This window comes from Artemia franciscana, chromosome 11 (genome assembly GCF_032884065.1).
Source record: "Artemia franciscana chromosome 11, ASM3288406v1, whole genome shotgun sequence".
Lineage (NCBI taxonomy): Eukaryota > Metazoa > Arthropoda > Branchiopoda > Anostraca > Artemiidae > Artemia > Artemia franciscana.
In genome coordinates this window covers 27,909,048-27,928,890 of record NC_088873.1, presented here as the reverse complement: position 1 = coordinate 27,928,890, position 19,843 = coordinate 27,909,048, and the positions used below count along the sequence as shown (strand labels likewise).

At 36.7% G+C, this 19,843-nt stretch overlaps 1 protein-coding gene across 2 annotated transcripts in view; it reads right to left on the bottom strand.

Annotated features, from left to right (window-relative positions):
- Positions 1 to 19,843, bottom strand: part of LOC136033044 (protein shisa-3 homolog) — an 83,742-nt gene that overhangs the window by 23,595 nt on the left and 40,304 nt on the right. For both annotated transcript variants that reach the window (XM_065713618.1, XM_065713617.1), the window contains exon 3: positions 6,918 to 7,098. In XM_065713618.1, coding sequence (XP_065569690.1) covers positions 6,918 to 7,098 — 181 coding nt within the window. The remainder of the gene's footprint in view (positions 1 to 6,917; positions 7,099 to 19,843) is intronic.

Here is a 19,843-nt window from a genome sequence, read left to right as displayed (position 1 = left end):
GGGAAGCGAATATTTCTAATTAATCTGGTCGGGTCCCTGATACGCCTGCCAACTTTCAACTACCGCTATATTGATCACGTATCTAGTTTCGGATCTTCTTCATGTAAAAATTGGGACAGTCCGGGATTCAAACCCAAGACCTATGGCACCCTAAGCGAGAATCATACCCCTAGACCACATGCCATACTTAAGAAGAACAGTTATTTTTTAATGAGCAAATAAAATTCTTCTCAACTATCTTGTTCACTCGCCCCCCCCCCCAGATGGTCAAATCGGAGAAAAGACTATTTCGAATTTAATCTAGTCTGGTCCTTAATACGCCTGCCAGCTTTCATCGTCTTAGCTTACCAGAAAGTGCCTAAACTAGCAAATTGCCTCCCAACACCCCCAAAGAGAGTGGATCCAATCCGGTTATGTCAATAACGTATCTATGAGATGTGCTCGTTCTTCCCACCAAGTTTCATCCTGATCACTACACTCCAATCGTTTTCCAAAATTTCCAGTTCCCCACTCCAATCCCCCAAATGTCACCGGATACGGTTGGAATTTAAAACGAGAGTTCTGAGATACGAGTTCTTTCTAAAAATCAAATTTCATTAAGATCTGATCCCTCGTTCGTGAGTTAGAAATAATTTTTTTTTAATTTTTTCCGAATTACCCCCCCCCCCCTCAACTCCCTCAAAGAGAGCCAATCCGGCCTGGTTATGTCAATCACGTAACTAGGACTTGTTCTAATTTTTCCCACCAAGTATCATCACGATCTCTCCACTCCCTCTAAAAAGCGTTTTTCAAAATTTCCAGTTTCCTCCGCTAACTCCCCCCAATGACACCAGATCTGGTCAGGATTTAAAATAAGAGCTCTGAGACACAAAGTCCTACTAAATATCAAATTTCATCAAGATCAAATTACCTATTCGTAAGTTAAAAATAGCTCATTTTTTCCAAATTTTCCAAATTACCGAATTAGGTCCCCCACCAACTCCCCCAGAGAGAGAAGATCCGATCCGGTTATATCAATCACGTATCTAGGACTTGTGCTTAATCTTCCCACCAAGTTTCATCCCGATCTCTCCAACCTAAGTGTTTTCCAAAATTTCCGGTCCCCCCAACTTCCCCCAATGACACTGGATCCGGTCAGAAATTAAAATAGCAAGTCTGAGTTACGAGGTTTCTAAATATCAAATGTCATTCAGATCCGATCACTCGTTCGTAAGTTAAAATACTTTTTTTCTAATTTTTCCGAATTACCCCCCCTCCCAACTCCCCCTAAGAGAGCGGATCCATTACGGTTATGTCAATCACGTATCTAGGACCTGTGCTTATTCTTCTCACCAAGTTTCATCCTGATCTCTCCACTATAAGCGTTTTTAAGATTTCTGTTTCCCACCCCCAATTTCCCCAAATGAAGTTGGATCCATTTGGGATTTAAAATAAGAGGTCTGAGTCATGAGTTCCTTCTAAATATCAAATTTCATTAAGATCCGACCACTCGTTCGTAATTTATAAATACCTTATTTTTTCAATTTTTTTCGAATTAACCCCCTCCCCCCACAAACTCCCCCAAAGAGAGCAGACCAGGTCCAGCTATATCAATTAACGTGTTTAGGACTTGTGCCTATTTTTACCACCAAGTTTCATTCCGATCTCTCCACTCTAAGCGTTTTCCAAGATTTCAGGTTTCCCCCGTCAACTCCCCCCAATGTCACCAGATCTGGTCGGAATTTAAAATAAGAGCTCTAAAACGCAATATCTTTCTAAATATAAAATTTCATTAAGATCCGATCACCCGATCTTAAGTTAAAAACATCTCATTTTTCTCCCACTCCCCTCCAGGACGGTCGAATCGGGGAAACGACTATTTCTAATTTGATTTGGTCTTGTCCCTAATACGCCTGCCAAATTTCATCGTCCTTGCTTATCTGGAAGGGCATAAACTAGCAAAGCCGGGACAGACAGGCCGACAGAAATTGCGATCGCTATAGGTAAATATCAAGTGTCATAAAAAAAAAAAAAAAAAAAAAAAAAAAAAAAAAAAGAACTACGGAGTTAATTTTACATGAATAATATTTTATCCAAGACACACACAGAAGCCGGCCAAAAAAACACCAAACAAAAATGATAAGTATCAATAATCAACTTTAAAGTATTCTAAACCCATGTATAAAATCTCACAGCTTCTGAAGAAATGCAGCGGAGGAGTGGCAGATCAGGAATATATAAAACACATATAGCATGAGCAGGTCTAGGCCCCCGAAAAATCCCCCCTCCCGCGGAGAATCCTACCGGAAAATTCTCCCAAGTGAAATCCCCAGGAAAATAAGTTTCATTAAGTTTAGTCTCACCCATCAAAAGTTACGAGCCTGAGAAAATTCGTCTGATTTTGAAGAAAGGCAAAAAAAAACCTAGAAGTCTTTGAAGTTTAATGAAAATTGAACTATCAGTTGAGCGTATCAAAGAACCCTACTGTAGAGGTTTCAAGCTCCTTTCTGCAAAAATGTGGAATTCCGTAGTTTTTGCCAGAAGAAAGATCCAGGATGCGTGTTTATGTGTTTGTTGTTTTTTTTACCAGGGGTGATCATATCGATTCATTGGGCCTAGAACGTCGGGAGAGGGCTCATTCTAAGGGAAATAAAAGCTGTAGTGCCCCTTTTGAAGTGATCAAAAAATTGGAGATCAACTAGGCTCCCATGCAACTTTTTCCCAAAGTTGTCCATTCGAATGTTTGATATAGCTATTTGATCAGCATAGTTGAAACACCCAATGGTTATATCTTTTAAGATACCATGATCATCCACAGCCCCTGGAGAGAGGTCTTTAAGCTATAAAAATGTCCATGGTTTACGTATAGTATTTGTTATTGGGAAGTGTGCATACATTTATCGGGTGAGGAGGGGAGGACGAATTTTCTACTGAAAGAATTTTGCGCAGGGAGAATTTTCCATGGAGAGGGAAATATCCAGAGGGTGAACTTTTCAGGGGAAATTTTTACGGTGGGGGAATTCACCCGAATTCCATACAGAATTTTCTTTATATGTCTTTTTTTCTCTTCACCGATTCAATTTTAAGCGTGGAGATGTTAAGGGAAATTGTCTGGGGTAAATTTTCCCCAGGATTTGATTGTCCAGAAGATATTTCACGGGGAGGGGGTTTTTCCGTGGAGTTGGAGCTAGATTTCCTGGCGTAATTTAACAAACGATCAGAAATTAAATAAAATAACAACTTTTCCAACTGAAAGTAAGGAGCAACATTAAAGCTTAAAACGAACAGAAATTATTCCGAATATGAAAGGAGCTGTCCCCTCCTCAGTGACTCACTCTTTACGGTAAAGTTTGACTCTTTGTCACGACTCTGATTTTTAAAACAATAAAAACTTTAGTGTAAATAGCGAGGCGTTGAGGGGAGAACAGCCCCTTTCATATACGGAATAATTTCTGTTCGTTTTATGTTTTAATGTTGCTCCTTACTTTCAGTTGAAAAAACTTGTTTTTTTTAAGTTTTTCACAGAGGCACTTCACGTGGAAGGATTCGTCGTATTAACTTCGGAAGGGGCTCATTCAATTGCAAATTAAAGGTTCTAGTACGCTTTTTAAGAGAAAAAAGTGATTGGAGATCAACAACCTCCCACCCAGGCCAGTTTTTCCCCAAACGCATCCAATCAAAGTTTTGAGATAGCCATTTTGTTGAAAATTTTCCAACGAACCATGCTCCCAGGTTTGACACCCCTCCCCTTCCAGCCCCAAGGACAAGGACTGTGAGCTATGCAAATTGTCCTTTGTTAATGCATAAGGTTCTTATGGGAAAGATGGTCGTATAACCTGTGGAGCGGACCCATTCAGTTCGAATTGAAAGTTCCAGTACCCTTTTCAAGATTCCAAAGTTATCGGAGGGCTGCCCCCCTTCTAAGGAAAGGGTGAGGGGTGGGTTGAGGTAGATTTAGGTATTTGATACCTCTTGATTTCTGGGAATGTTTCTCGTCTACGCTGTTATTATGAAAGTAAAGAGTAACATTGAACCCCAAAATTAGTAGAATTGATTCCGTATAGGGGGGGGGCTGCCTTTTCCTCATTCTCTACCTCTTCTTGTGTTCTTAGAATCCGTTTCATGGTCAGAGGATGCTCGTTCAACCGGAAAACAAGAGTTCTAGTCCTTTTTATAAGTAGAAACTGATTGGAGACCAACCGGCCTCTGTCCTAAAATTATTTTATATTTTGTCCTTTTGTTAACACTTAGGACATCTGATTGACATCTTGAGGTAGCTATTTTGCGCAATCCCTGCGGCTGCTTAATTTTGCGTCTGGCCGGATTTTCTGTTGGGGGGCAATTATCCGGGGAATTTTCAGCGGCGGGGGAGGAGAATTTTCCAGGAGGAATTTCCCCTGGGAAGGCTTCTGGGAATGGAATATTTTCTGAGGGAGGAATTTTCCAAAGGGGGAAGTTTTCCTGGGGGAAGCGCCGGCTCCTATCGTAAATGTTGCAACAGGTAATGATTTATTTGAGACATTTTGTATAATATCTTACATTTCCGCATAAGACTTAGGGGGGGGGCTGATAATTTTTTCTCTGGAGGGGATACGTGTTGCCTCAAAAAGAACATTCTCTGGCCCAACTTTCACCAAATTTCTTGCAGTTTAGATTAATCTGAAGGGGCGGGTAGTTTACTCCCTAGGTTACCTTCGTCTGCAAGAATACACTCAAACTAAGTTTTCAAAATCTCTTCTGAAGAATGGTATCCTCTTTATTGAATACGGTGGTGAGTTTAAAATGGAAAATATATATTCACATGCATATTCCCCCATAGGGAAGAAGTAGGAGGCATTCCCCAAAATTAAGGAAAAGACTAAATTGAAAAGTACGACCTGAATTTTGCTTTTCGAATTTTAACCACCCAAATAAAGGCTGATCTTGTTCTTCAGACCAATCTCACTCGGTAGGAAGCTTATCTCTTAGCCTCGCTTTATAATTTAAGTTGATTGAAAACTGAAGTAGATTAAATGTGCTACAGTCAACATGCATGGAAGTACAGAATGACATCAAAAGTTCTAAAGAATAGAGATTGTCCTAAATATGAGGGGGCCACAAAATTTCGTTCTCTCAAACTTTTGAGCAAATTAAAAGAATTAATTAATTAAATTTACAGAAGCAGCCGGGGGCGAAAAGTACCTCTTCTGGATCGATCTCAAACAGTAAAAGTCCTCTCGCCCGCTTGCATTTACGGAAAACATGGAAAAGTAAAAAAAAACACACAAAACACTACAAAGAGGCCTAAAGACCCTCCCCTGACTATTTTGCACACTTTATTGGATAGCTTATAAAGCACACAAAAGGTTTTTTCATTTCAAGTAGTTTATTTTTTCTGAAAAAGTTCATTTGCTTTTGTTTGCCAATCTCTTATTAATGGATTTTTCTTTTACTGTTTTTAATTTTTGCTTAGAATTCATCATGCCTCCTGAAGGCGCACTTATATTGTCTTTGCGGGGCTTGAGGTATGAGGAGGGGTGAGGGCTCTCTCAAATAGTATAACACTCATGAATCATGTGTTTGCGTTAAACCCAAGAGTCGGAAGTTTTTTTTAGTTTTTTCCACTTGCAAGCAAAGATTAAAGTTAAAACTCAAAATCATAAAACATTATGTCTAAGAGGAGAGGACCTACTACCAAACTCATTTTCAAGCGTAATTCTCTTTTAATTACAGATATAAATTGTTATTATGTTTACAAGAATTTTGTGATGATGTATGCTTCTCAGTTTTTGTATCGTGTGAATATAAAAAAAAAAAAATCCTCCCTGAAAGTCGAAGTAAAAGATAGCAAGAATTGGATAACAGGAATACAGATAACAAGTGTGAATACAAAAAAAAAAAAAAAAAAAATCCCCCCGAAAGTCGAAGTAAAAGATAACAAGAATTGGAATATAAAAATAGTCGTCTCCAGACTAAGTAGCACTTTGTATTTGTCCAGAAACTGTGAGATTTTATGTATGGGTTTGAAAAACTTTAAAATCGATAACTGATGCTTAACATTTTTGTTTAGTGTTTTTTTTTGGCAGGCTCTTTTAGAATTGCTGCTTTTGGTGCAACACAGGGAAGATTTGCATCTTGCTATGTTGCAATCTCTACCGTTACTTAATAGTACACAAAAAATATACAATTTTCGATAAAGAAGACCCCCTTTTTTTCAAAAGCTGTTGATTTGATACTTTTATTCCGGAAGACAAAAAGTAAAGTATCAGAAACACATTCAACTGCTATCAATGGTTGAATGTCCAAAATATATGTCAGAAAAAATGATCCGTTAACCATTCATATTTTTCAAGAAAAAACCACGTAAAACTAATTCTATCTAAAAGACATGATCAGTTTTTTTTTCTTTTCTTTTAAACGAAGTATATGGAAAACTGCATTTGAGAAAACCTTAAAGCCTTCAAAACTTTGACTTTATGCTCGGTACGTTGATTTGGCTTCATTGTTATTTTTAATACTTCCTGCTATTACTTATGAATTAAAATTGGAAGGTCAAATGTCAATATTTAAAATCAAGCGAGCGTGATTATATTTGCACACAAGAATGCCTGCATTAAAAAATAAGCTAAACTAATCAAGCTAGAATTTCCATAGTTTTTTTTTTACAACATTTACGAAATCACAAGAATGGACATGGGCTATACATATAATAATAAAAAGAATAAGAAATATTGAAAATATGACACATTGTAAAAAAAAGCACAGGAAGCACCGATCGAAGCAAGGACATATTTAAGAGGATGGAAGGCCGGAAGGCGTACACACGTGATAAAAACTTAGGGTATCTCATAAGAAATAGTGTTTTTCTTTAGAATACCGGTCATGGATGAGTGAAAAAGAAGGAATCCAACAGAAAGTATTATAAATTTTAACACTGGTATAAGAACAACACTGCTTACGTATCATCCTCTGACGTCCAACCATTAGTTAATGATTTAATATCTCGCCCATTACAGCAGTATTTGTAAATTTCTGTGCCACAGCAATATACCTCCTCGGTTTCAATCTTGGGACAGTAGAATCCTGTGTTCCACTTTCCAAATGCATCACTATATCCAGAACAGAATTCTTCCGCTAAAACTAGAAATTTTGTTCATTATAAAACCGACTTTTCTGACTCAGATTTGGAAAACTAAGAATATTCGCAGTGACTAGAAGAAAGGGATTATAGTGGTTTGATTTTTGAATGGCAGACCAGTCGACTGTAATATCAGGCGGGATATTATTTTACATTCCATAGGAAGTAGAATACCCTAAGCACGGTCAAGTGCTGTTGAACTGTATTCAGTTAAAAACTGATGCGTTTAGTAAAAGATGAACATCATTGTTTTAGGCTATTTAGGCATTGCGCTGATTTGATATATGAGAACTAAATGAAGAAACGAACGTGTGGTAAACACAAATTTCTTGTAGGCATTTAATTCAGCTGGTAGAGACTCGCTGTGATGGATTGTGTGGTATCAGGGTCTCCTTAACGAAGAGACGCTCTCATAATGATGAAGTTTATATCTCATGGTTAAATCATATGAACGCCTGCAACATGATGTGGTGACGGATGAGGTGAACCAATTAGCTCAGGTAAACTGAGGTGTCCGACAGGGATGTAATTTTTTCCAGAGCACTATTAGCTGTTTTCATTGAGTATATTCTCTGATGCAACTTAAGAGTTGCAATCCGACTAAACTAATACCATACTCTCCTTACTGGGGTCTTTGCTAACAACTTAAACCTGATTTCACACATAAAAAGGAATTATTAGCAAAGTATCACTGAATTCGCAATCACAGCCACTTACGATCTTACGGTCACAATCTTACGAGCTCGACTGCCAATGAGAACGAAGAAAATGAAAATCTTAAGACCTTAGTTTTCTTGCCTCTCAAAAATTTCTGATGTTCTGAAAGAGGTTGAATACCTGTATTACCATGTGAGCCTTGAGCGCATAATAACCACGAGTATTTTTTAGTTGAACCCCAAATCTCCCCATAAATAAAGAAAATTGTACAGTATTGACAGTAAATCTGTCATATTAGTACAGAGGCAAATTCTCTAAAAGACTAGGTGCAGATATCAACTTTGGCATCGGGGTTGCCATTTTTTTTTTCTAGCCTGTCAGATTTTCAGTCAACACTCTATCGTTTGGGTAGCTTTTTTGTCAAACCCTATTATTTGTTGGCTTGCTGGAATGTTTGGACCTTCAGCTGCAATTAATTGTAGTGAGGCTACAGTTTAATACCAGTAATTTGCTCTTCATCAACTGTGGCAAGACTCTGCTATTTGGAGTGCCTGCTATCGAGCTATGATACTACTTTGGTGGACTTTTTACATTTCTTTTAGCAATACAGAGTAAGTTTTTAGTAACATTTGTAGGACACTGAACAACTTGTGAACTAAACTTTTTCCCGTCATTCATTAAAAGGGACTGGATATAGCCAAATAATCAGCTTACCTAACATCCAAAGTTTGGCAGAAGAAAAAGGAAATCGATCTTTCATGATTAATTATCTGTAGCTATACAGCTACACCAGGCTATAAAGCTTTAATTGCAACTTTGGGGACAAAAACTTACAAAACTTGAGGTTCCATTAAATATTTTCCAAAAAGTTACTAGGCATAGGTTAAAAAAGTACTAGGCTTAGGAAAATACGATACATCAAATCAGGTAGGAAACCTGTAAGAACTTTCAAGTTCTGTGATATTTTCACCACAAACTGTCAGCCTATAATCTATATTAATAAACTGTCAAGAAGACAGGTTTCTTGTCGCATTGATAACCCTACTTCGTATTCATAGTTGACCAGCTCGAAGTTTATTTTTCTGTGTCTCGGGACCCTTCATCTAAACTATATTTTATGACCGGAAAGGCTGTTGTATATTAAAAAATCTTCGTAACAGGAAGTGTCAATTTCAGAGTATTAAAGAGAGCGAACAATTATTTAAGATGGACAAGCCGCCAACAAGGGATCTTCCCAGATTTTTACTGTGCTATAAGGATTTCCAAATGACAAAAACAACAACAATTTTGCTAATGATTTTGCTAATTAAAATAAGGATACAAGAAAAACAAAACTTGAAATTTCATTATCAAGTCAATACAGCAACAATGAGAAAAAAGTACAAACAAAAAAATGGTAGGCTAATTCTTTGAAATCGGTTAAAAAATACCTTTGAAATTCCTTTAGTATTTTAACCATAATAATGACAGTAATAACCATAATAGTGACAGTATTGAAAAACTGACAAGAGGACATGACTAATATTATACTGATAACCCAACTTCACATTCCTGGTTGACAAAATTGAATTTTATTTTTCTGCGATTCGGCGCCCTTCACCTTAACACTATGTAATGACCGGGATAGTTGCTGAATATTCGAAAGTTTTCTTAACAGGGAGTGTTAATTTTAGAGAATTAAAGAGAGTGAACAATTGCTAAAACGGACAAGCAGCCAACGAGGGAATTTTCCACTGGTTTTCTTTTACTATAAGGAATGCCAAACGACAAAAAAAAAATAACAAAGAACAAAAAAAAACTGCAATTAGCGATTCAAGAAAAACAGACGTGAAACTATAAAGGATATAATGGATACAAAAGGATAAAAACAAAAATAGAGAAAAATAGTATTACTGGAAAAGAGATCGAAGTAAACAACGTAAAAATATTTTACAGGTCAACAGATCTTCAGGTACTGCTATATGCCATGCAGAAATGCTACTTGTGGGATATGCATACCTTCTGAAGTGTACCACTGTACTTATACTAATTCACAGGGTGATATTAAAGATAGAGCTCTATAAACCCCATAGGATCAACTCGATTGTCCCCTTTGGTCACCAGATCCGTAGTATCAAATATTTGTAATCCTCATAATCAAGCTACTCCGACATCAGTCAATTTTCCCCATATCTTACAACATAAAAAGGGAGAGGTTTCACACAAGAACCACAAAAGCTGCATTTTAGTACAGTTGTTAAGCCAAGAAGCAATCTTTTACAGCTAGATTTTAGATCTTGGTCATAGAGCTCACTGCTCCACGATAAATCATAGTAACTCCAAGATTAATGACAGTTGACAGAGAATATTCACAAACCAGCCAAAGAGTCCATTGGACAATAGGCGTGAAGCAGAATAAAAAACGTAGTGTATACTGTTTATTAAGGACCTGAGAAAAAATACTGTTCCCTCTCCTTCTAAAAACATAATTGTGAGCCTTGTTATTAGCCCTCCCAAAAAAACTTTTCTGGAAATTTTAAACTGATATCCTCAGCCGTAAGAAAAAACAAGGTACAGTTCCTTGTGACAACCTGCATCCAGCTGAACTCTAAATTTAAAAGAAATCCAAACAATTAGTGGCTACAGCCACGCATTGTACAACCTCCCAGGATTGGTTAGGTGTTACGGACACTTACCACCAATAGAAAGTAAGACTGCTGTCTTGAACCGAAAAATTAGTTCTGAGTCCTCAACTTGTGAAAAAAAAGTTTTTACAAAAAAAAACCCACATATTTCCACTACTGATATACTGATATACATAGTCCATTACTGATCAGTAAATAATAGCCAACAAAATGAGACTAAATTTGACAGTTTAAAATGAGGAAAAGTGATCTGTTGCTGCTTTTAAGAATAAATTTCGTGAAAATATTGTTACATATATTTATTTTAAACACAAATTATAGTTTGTAATGTTGTATTATGAACATACTTCTTTTTTTATTTGTTTGTCGACAACATTTGCAGCATCCCTTAAATAACATGAAATAAAGTCCATGAAAAAGCAGTTTCAGCAAGATAAAGCTTTCTTGAAGTTTTATAAAAAAATCTAACCTTTGTTCAGTACCCTTTTGTTCGATACTTATCCTTATCTTTCAAGTTGACTGAAAAGTAACATAGTGGAAAATTTAGCTTACCTGACAATACCTGCCAAGAATAGAAAAATTGCACTTTATATCAAATATAAACGTCAATAGAAATTGACGACGTAAATAGTGGTTTCAGTGGCTCGTCAAATCGTATCGAACAGATGGTTTAATGACACCGATTCTAAGAACTTACTAGGCTCTTTGGAGATAATACTTAGAAATACAGCATAAAAAAGTCCTTCTTAAAAACGAAACTCTTCAGGCGACCATCATGTGTAAACAGATTAATTGATGATAAAGTATGTCAATATTCGTGCTTGTGGAACGAAAGTTAGTCTCATATTTTAGAGCAGATAGCTTTTAAATAAATGTTAGTTTCTACCCGTGCAGAACTACTCTAACGTGCAGAGCCTTTTTTTTATTATAGAAGAGAATTCCCAAGTGTGGTAAACTGTGTTTTGGTCAGGATGAGCCCAGGATTGCACAAAGCCTCCATTCAACTGGAGTTCCCAAAGACTTGCAGTTCAGGAAGTAAAAGGCTATAATCGGAAGAAATCTTATAGGCAATTTGCACTTGTCGTCAAAATCTCCGACATCCACCGAAGTCGTAGCAAGAGATTTCACAACTTACTAAGTAACATTAGCCAAGCTTAGCAACAGGTATTTTGGTACGAGCCAACATTATATCGACAACCTTCACAGGTCACATCCAGAGATATTCTCTAGTGTAGTCCTTCTGAATGATAGATTCCATAAACTCATGAGCTAAGTGAAGGTGGTACTCGAAGAAATTTCACCTTTTTTTTAACATTAAATGGTAATCACGTAATGTTTTGGCGAAAATAGGCTTTTGTGAAAATTGTTGCAAATATGAAGCAGATCCTAGTCAATGTATTCACACTGTCACAAATATGTCCGAATTAGACGGCAAATATCCTGTTTATATTCTCCCTGTGTGCCTGTTCTTGTAATAATTCATGTCTGAATGAAAGCCTACAATGAGTCATAACTATACCAAGCGTCTGCTTAGGGAGCAAAAATGTGATTCATGGACTCTTAGTCCTGTGGAGAACGCTTTAGCTGTCAGATATCTGATCCATCACCTGTTTCAACATTTATATTTTTGTTTACCACTGCTCCATAAATTATGTCTTTCTCATCTGTGAATGTGCAAGTTATTTCTGAGCCAGTTCGTGGCTCACACCGAAAATGTCTAGCTGAGAAAACGGTCCAATTAAGCATACAGAGCAATCTTCCCAGACACTAGGAAGCACCGCAATCGATCTGCCTTCCAAAATTTCATCGTTTTACCGCTTCTTCTGCCGCCATTTTGAGCTCCCAGGTGGCGTATCATTTTATTTTGAATCCCAAACTCATCACGGTGCGCCGTTTGTGAAAAAAGCTGCAATGTACCAACTCGATGCACCTGTGACCTTGGCACAGATATAGCTAGGAAATATACAACTTCTTAAAAAGCTGAAATTCTTCCAATCAAGCATATGCGAAAACGTCTAAGATGACTTGGAAAATCTCAATTAAAGTAAAAAGAAGAGATATCTTGAAGAAATTCCAAGAGAAAAGTTCAAAGTAACAAAAAATGTTTGAAAAGCGCAAAAAACTCAATGCCACCAAAAAATTAATCATCTTTGGAGTTCAGAATATGTACAGTTTGTTACAATTCGTGCAAAAATGCAATGGTGTTCTAATAAGCCCAATTTGAGGCACAGGCGAAAATCAACCTGATATGCATGGTTACAAGCCGGTGCACTATAATACTCGGGACCAACTTTATTGACTACCTTAGAAATACTTTCAAACCAAGTGCAGCAGGCATATGCCACTCCCTGAAAGAAACGGGCCTTTCGATCATGGAATAAAAGGCAAATTGAAAAGATATATTTTATTTCGATGAGTGGGGAATGAAAGCGTGACAATCCCTTTATATTTAAGACAACCATAAGTATGCTTCTAAAACATTTGCGATAATTTTAAACATCTTTATGGTTTAAAAAACTGTTGAGCCACTGTTTTTTTCCTTTTAAACATATTCTTTTCAATTTGAACAAAAAATAACTGGCCAAACAAATACTTTAATTGAAGCAATCCATTGAGATTTCAGTAAACTGCGAATGACTAGTTGGCTTTTTTTCAAGGATTTAAGGAGTGGGGAAAAACTACCCACATTCGGGGTAATGTTTGATTGTCAGTTATAATTCATAATCGTTTATTGTTTATTTCTTCATTCCTGGTAATTTTTGCCCGATTTAGCTTGAAACAAGCGGATATTTTGTACAGGTTGATATTTTATACAGGCTGATTTTATACTTCTTTCTTTAAGTTTGTGCTTTTGCTTGTCACCCTTTTGCTCTTAGTTAACATGATCTACCCGTCAAAATTGATAGTCCCGTTCAAAGTTGAGCTTGTTTCATGCATAAATACCACAGAGTTGCCAAAAAAAAATTTCGAAGGGACTAGAAATTATTATTCCCGGGAACAATCAAAAGCATCAGAGATAAATTTCCGTGGATCTTCTCCGAGATTCTTTTTTATTGAGGTTATTTTCCCTGTGCAGTCAAATCAAAGAACAATCCAAAACCATTATTAGTGAGTGGTGAGAACTATTCTATCGAATTGGAGTAAAAGCATGAAGAATGATTGCCTGAAAATCTGGAAAGAATTGAAAAATTCACACAAGGATTCCTCCTTCAAAGAGGAGGATAAATTAAGTGTTTATAATCTTATTAGGGAAGGTTTGAACTTTTTAACTAATTACTATGTGAGAGGGGGAATATTGAAATCATAATATTCTTAAGACTTGTACTATAATAATTTCTATTTTCAGTATGATTTGCGTACTTCTTTTCCAAAGTTATCCCCGATCCTGAAGTGTTTTGCCCAACCCACCGGATTGAGCTTCAGAAAAAGGAAAACAAAATCAGGAAAACCTTGCACACTTACAAAAGTTTCGCTGCTCTAATAAATCCTTAAATTTCTTATTTTTAATGTTTTTACCCCCAATCCATTACTTTTTATGTATTAAATGAAGCGTTTTTGGCGAAAGCCAACAATTTAGTCAACGCATCCATTTTTATTTACTAAATCCGTTTTTTTTCCCATCACAGAATTAAATTACTACTTTAGTGACTAAAAATGTCACTAAGCAACGAAATTCAATGGACGGACATACGCATCTATTGAGTAGTTTCAAGTCATTTGAACTTATTACTAACTCTTTATGCAAATTAAATAAAAAACAAGTTTTTTAACTGAAAGTAAGGAGCGACATTAAAACTTGAAACGAACAGAAATTGCCCCGTATATGAAAGGGGCTGCTCCTTCTTCAACGCCCTGCTCTTTGCACTAAAGTTAGACTCTTTCTCTCAACTCTACTTTTTAAAACAGTAAAAACTTTAGCGTAAAGAGCAGGGCGTTGAAGAAGGAGCAGCCCCTTTCATATACAGGGTAATTTCTGCTCGTTTTAAGTTTTAATGTCGCTCCTTACTTTCAGTTAAAAAAACTTATTTTTTTATTTAATTTCTGAACGTTTTTTAGTTAATCCATGTTTTGATTTTGGCTCTCCACAAATGAATAATTAAAGCGAAATTTGCATATTTATTTATTTGGCTAAATGGCTTTCGCATAGTTTTGATCGAATGATTTTGCGAAAAAAGGAGGGGAGGAGGCCCAGTTACTCTCCAATTTTTTGGGTACTTAAAAAGACAACTAGAACTTTTATTTTTTACGAACGTTTTCATTAGTAAAAGATATACGTAACTTATGAATTAGCTTACGTAACAAACTTCTATGTTCGTATGTTTTTATTACGTATATGAGTAGGTTCGCCCACACGTCAATACCTCGTCAATAACTCTTTGCATTTTTGTCCCCTGAATCACAAAGGCCGTAGAATAAATAGCTGAAATTACTAAAAATCCTTTAGCGTAAAGAGTGAGGTATTAGGAGGAGGTGAACCCCTTATATACGTAATATTTTCTGTTCGTTATAAGTTTTAATGCTACTCCATACTTCCAGTTAAAAAAAGACTTTTTCATAATTATTTTCTCATTGTTTTTTTAAATAATGCTAGAAAATGCTGCGCCCCCTTTATGGAAATCTTCTTCCCCCATGACAAATTCCTCCATGGAAAATTTCCCCCAAATAGCCCCTTCTTCTCAACCCCTCCCAACCAAAAAATCTCCCTGAAAACGTCTCTACATTTCCCAATAACCATTAATATATGCAAACACTGGTCAAAATTTGCAACTTGCAGCCCCTACCACGGGGACTGTGGGGGAGTAAGTCGTCCCCAAAGACATAGTTATAAGGTTTTTCGACTATGCTGAATAAAATGGCTATCTCAGAATTTTGATCTGACTGCTTTGGGAAAAAAATAAGCGTGGGAGGGGGCCTAGGTGCCCTCCGATTTTTTTGGTCACTTAAAAAGGGCACTAGAACTTTTCATTTCAGTTCGAATGGGCCCTCTCGCAAAATTCTAGGACCACTGGGTCGATACGATTACGCCTGGGAAAAATAAAAAAATAAACACGCATCCGTGATTTGTGTTCTGGCAAAAAATACAAAATTCCACATTTTTGTACATAGGATCTTGGAACTTGTACAATAGGGTTCTCTGATACGTACGCAGAATCTGATGGTGTGATTTTCATTAAGATTCTATGACTTTTAGGGAGTGTTTACCCTATTTTCTAAAATAGGGCAGATTTTCTCAGGCTCGTAACTTTTGATAGGTAAGACTAAATTTGATGAAACTTATATATTTAAAATTAGCATTAAAATGCAATTCTTTTGATGTAACTATTGGTATCAAAATTCCGTTTTTTAGAGTTTTGGTTACTATTGAGCCGGGTCGCTCCTTACTACAGTTCGTTACCACGAACTGTTTGATGTTGTTATCCGTTGTACCGTTATTTTTTCATTGATAACAATGATATTGTTACCATTGTAATTAATGTTGTCACTTTTGCTGTAGTTATTTATTAGCTATTTATCCAAATATACAGAAGTTTATCTTCATGAAGAGTCACTTTGTTTTGTAGAAGAGGAAGAAATTCATCAAGTTAGACAAACTAGGTAAGGGTATACCTACTACTAGCATTATCAACTTGTGGTAGCATTAAGCCACTTAAGTTTGAAACATTGAAAAACCTTTTTCTATCAAATTGCTTCTAAAAACCATAGAAAATAATTTCTGCATATGAATATTATGTGAAAACAGGAAAAATCATATAAGTCTTTAAACACTGTGACGTGATTCATTGCTGATTTGTTTCGTGATTCATTAAATACTGTGACGTGATTCATTGGGACCCCGATTCATTGCTCTTCTTTGCCATGGCTTTTATTAGTTCCATCATAATTATCAGCAATAGTTCATATTCCTTTTACTGTCAACTTTATTGTTTGATAGGCCAAATAAAGTTTTAGGTTAAAAAAAAAAAAAACAGTTTATCCCATTCTGTTTAGTTTATCCATATCCTTCGCTTTATTGACTGGACAAAAACGGGCCATTCACAGCTATATAAACATACAACGCAAAAAGAAGGCTTCGTATATCTTTTGTTGAAGAAATTTCTTGGACTGTTTTTACTTGTGACAGTTGGTGCAGATGACATGCAAAGGCAATCAAAACAAATGTCACAGGTCTGGCAAAACCGTGGCATTTCTTGGCAAAGCTTTTAACTCAAAAATATTTCCCCGATAAATCTGTATTCTGGTCGATTTGCCGATAAAGAAATGGCCTATACTTTTAATTTAAAGTCCTCAGACCTATTTTTCTTATACAGTGGTGCCTCTAGAAAAGAAGTCCTGACAGATAGAGCAATAAAATACTCTGTTTTTGCGTTTGAAAGCATCATAGATCCATAGTTGCAATCAGTATTTATTTTCTGCAAGTTCTAACAATGGAATGAATGAAACTGGAAACACAAAAATAATTCAGTGTCACAACCGGTAGAGGAGTTGGAAGGGGGGGGGCTCAGAACTTCCATCTCTACTAGAAAATGAAATTTCGAGCGAAATATGTGCTTTCGCAGTATTTCTACTCGTAAAATATCCATGTTTTCCTAAGAATAGGTGAAAAAATTCAATTATATTATTGGTTTTCCTTATTAATTATGTCTCCAGTTTTTCAGACACTCGTTACAGACGAATCCATAGAAGTGACAAGTGTTTCCCCGCAAAAAATTCCCCCGTAGAAAATTTATCCACAGGAAATTCGCCCTGTGGAAAATATCCTCCTGAAAATTCCCTTCTGAAAAAGTCCTTCCTATGGAAAATATTTTCCCGGAAAAATCTTCTCCGCTGATAATTTCCCCTAGACCATTCCCCCGTATAAAAAAAGACAAACAAAAAGAATACAATATATAAATCTAGGGAAATTCCTCACGAAATATTTGCTCCCAGTTGAAAATTATTCCCATGGAAATGACATCCCCTCTTTCTGCAGAAAACGCCCCTGCGAAATACGTCCATATGTTTCCTAATAACAAATGAAACATGTAAACAATGAACATATTAAAAACTTACAGCCTTTTCCCTTGGGGCTGTGGTTGGTCAGTTCATCCTCGGAAGCATATTTACTGGACCTAACCTTCTAGTTCTAGTTCTAGCCTTGGAAGGGGACGGGTGTCTCAAAAGGCGCCTTCTAAATACCAAAATATACTAGCTTTCATTGAGCCTTCAGATAAATACAGAATTAGTTCTAAGGAAGGGGGTAGAGGTAAAAACTGTGCGTAATCTCTTTTAATTTCTGGATATTTCGTGTCCCCAACGTTATTATGAAAGAAAAGAATAACAGTAAACCCCATAACATGCAGAATTTGTTTCATATAGGAGGGGGCTGTCTCTCCTCCTCCCAAACCTACCCCTCAGGGTCGTAGAATCTTCAGAGGATTCTCATTTGAAAAAAAATGAGAGTTTCAGTCCTTTTTATTAGTCGAATATGATTGGAGACCAACCAGCCCCTGTCCTAGAAACCTTTCTGATATCTGGTCCTTTTGTTACCCCTTAGGACGTCTTCTGAGGCACCTATTTTGTACTTTCTTCGTGGCTGCTCAATATCATCTGTGGGAGAATTTTCATGGGGGGGATTTTTTGGAATAATTTTCCGAGGGGTATTTTCCACAAAGGGGGAGGAATTTTCCAGGAGAAATTTCCTGAGGGTAAGTTTGCGCAGGGGGATTTTCCCAGAGGAAGCTTTTACGGCGGCGGGGGGGGGGGTATTTCCAAGGGGAAAATTTTCTGGGGAACATTCAGACACATCTAGGATTTGACTATAGATGGGATCTTTAGAATTAACAGAACTGCTGAAATGGCCTTAAGACTCTGTATTAAAGACTGCAGAGAATAAATAGGCTGTCAGAGCATGACCAAATAGAATAAATGAAAGGTGAATCCCTTTGTGCTTCAGTTAAACTTGTGTATAGCAAGTTATCAAAAAGTTCGAAGTAACGAACTGTAAGTAAGGAGCAAATTGGCTCAATAGTAACCGAAACTCTAAGAAGTACAATTTTAATTTCAATTGATGCATCAAAACAATCAGTTTATTATGGTGATTCCAAATATATGTGATTCACGAAGTTTAGTGCTACCGGTAAATTTTCCTGATTTTTCAATTTAGGGGCGAAAACACCCCTAAAGTTTGAGAAATCTTAATGAAAATCACACCATCAGATTTAACCTATATGCAAAAGTTTGGAATTATGCAATTTTTGCCAGAAGACAGATCACGGGTGGTTCTCCAGGGGTGATTCTATCGAAACAATGGTCCTAGACGATCGGGAGAGGGTGCATTCGAACAGAAAAACTATAGGGCAACTAGGCCCCCTCCCACGCCCATTTATTCCCAGAATTATCTGATCCAAATTTTGAGATAGTCATTTTGTTCAATATAGTTGAAAAATCAAATAATTGTGTCTTTAAGTGTAAAATGATCCCCACAGTCCGTGAGGAGACACCTGTAAGTTATGAAATCTGCCCACTGTTTATGTATAGTATATTTGGAAGGATACAGACATTTTTTTTGGTGGGGGGAGGTTGTGCTTGGGGTGGATTTCTATTGGGAGAATTTTCATTGGGAAGGGAAATTTCTGGGGGGTGTGAATATTCCAGAAGAAATGTTACACTGGGAGATTTGACAGAATTACTATACGAAATTCTTTTTAATTGTTTTACATTCTTTTTGCCAAATTTTTCATATGAAGATGTTCCGGGGGAATTATCAAGGGACTTTTTCCGGCATGCTTTGATTTACGGGAAATAATTTTCACTTAAAGGAGCATTTCTGGAGTGACCGAGAAACCGATTAGGGATTAAAGTTTTATTCAAACCAAAGAAAGCTAAGGAGAATTTTTCAGGCTGAATCGTCTGCAAGTTATTTTACAGTGAAGCGGGATTGTCAGCGAGGATGGAACTGTCTGGAGGGAGTTTGACAGGGGATACACTTTACATTGGATGGAATTTTCACGAGAGAGTTTTTCGTGAGGGGGAGGGGTATATTTCATAGAGGGTGAGCCAGATTTACCGATATTATTTGAAAAAAGAACAGAGATTATTCCATATATGAAGGGTTGCTCCCTCCTCAATACCTTGCTCTTTCCGCTAAAGTTTGACTGTTTGTCTCAATTCTTTTAGAGCGTCTGTTGAAACACGGGGGCCGTTTATTTAGAACAGGAAGCTTTTTTTAAAGTGCTAACAGCTTTAGCGTGCAGAGCTGAGTATCAAGGAGAGGGCAACTCTTCATATACGGGATAAATCTGTCAAAATTAGTGTGCGAAGTTCGTTTGAATTTTTCACGTGTGTTGAGCCATATTCGAACCTTGATTAGTTGAAAAACGTTCAAAAATTAAATTGAACAAAAAATTTACTGAAAGTAGGAGCGATATTAAAACATGAACAAAAATTATTCCGTATTTGAAAGGGGCTGTCCCCTCCTCAACGCCTC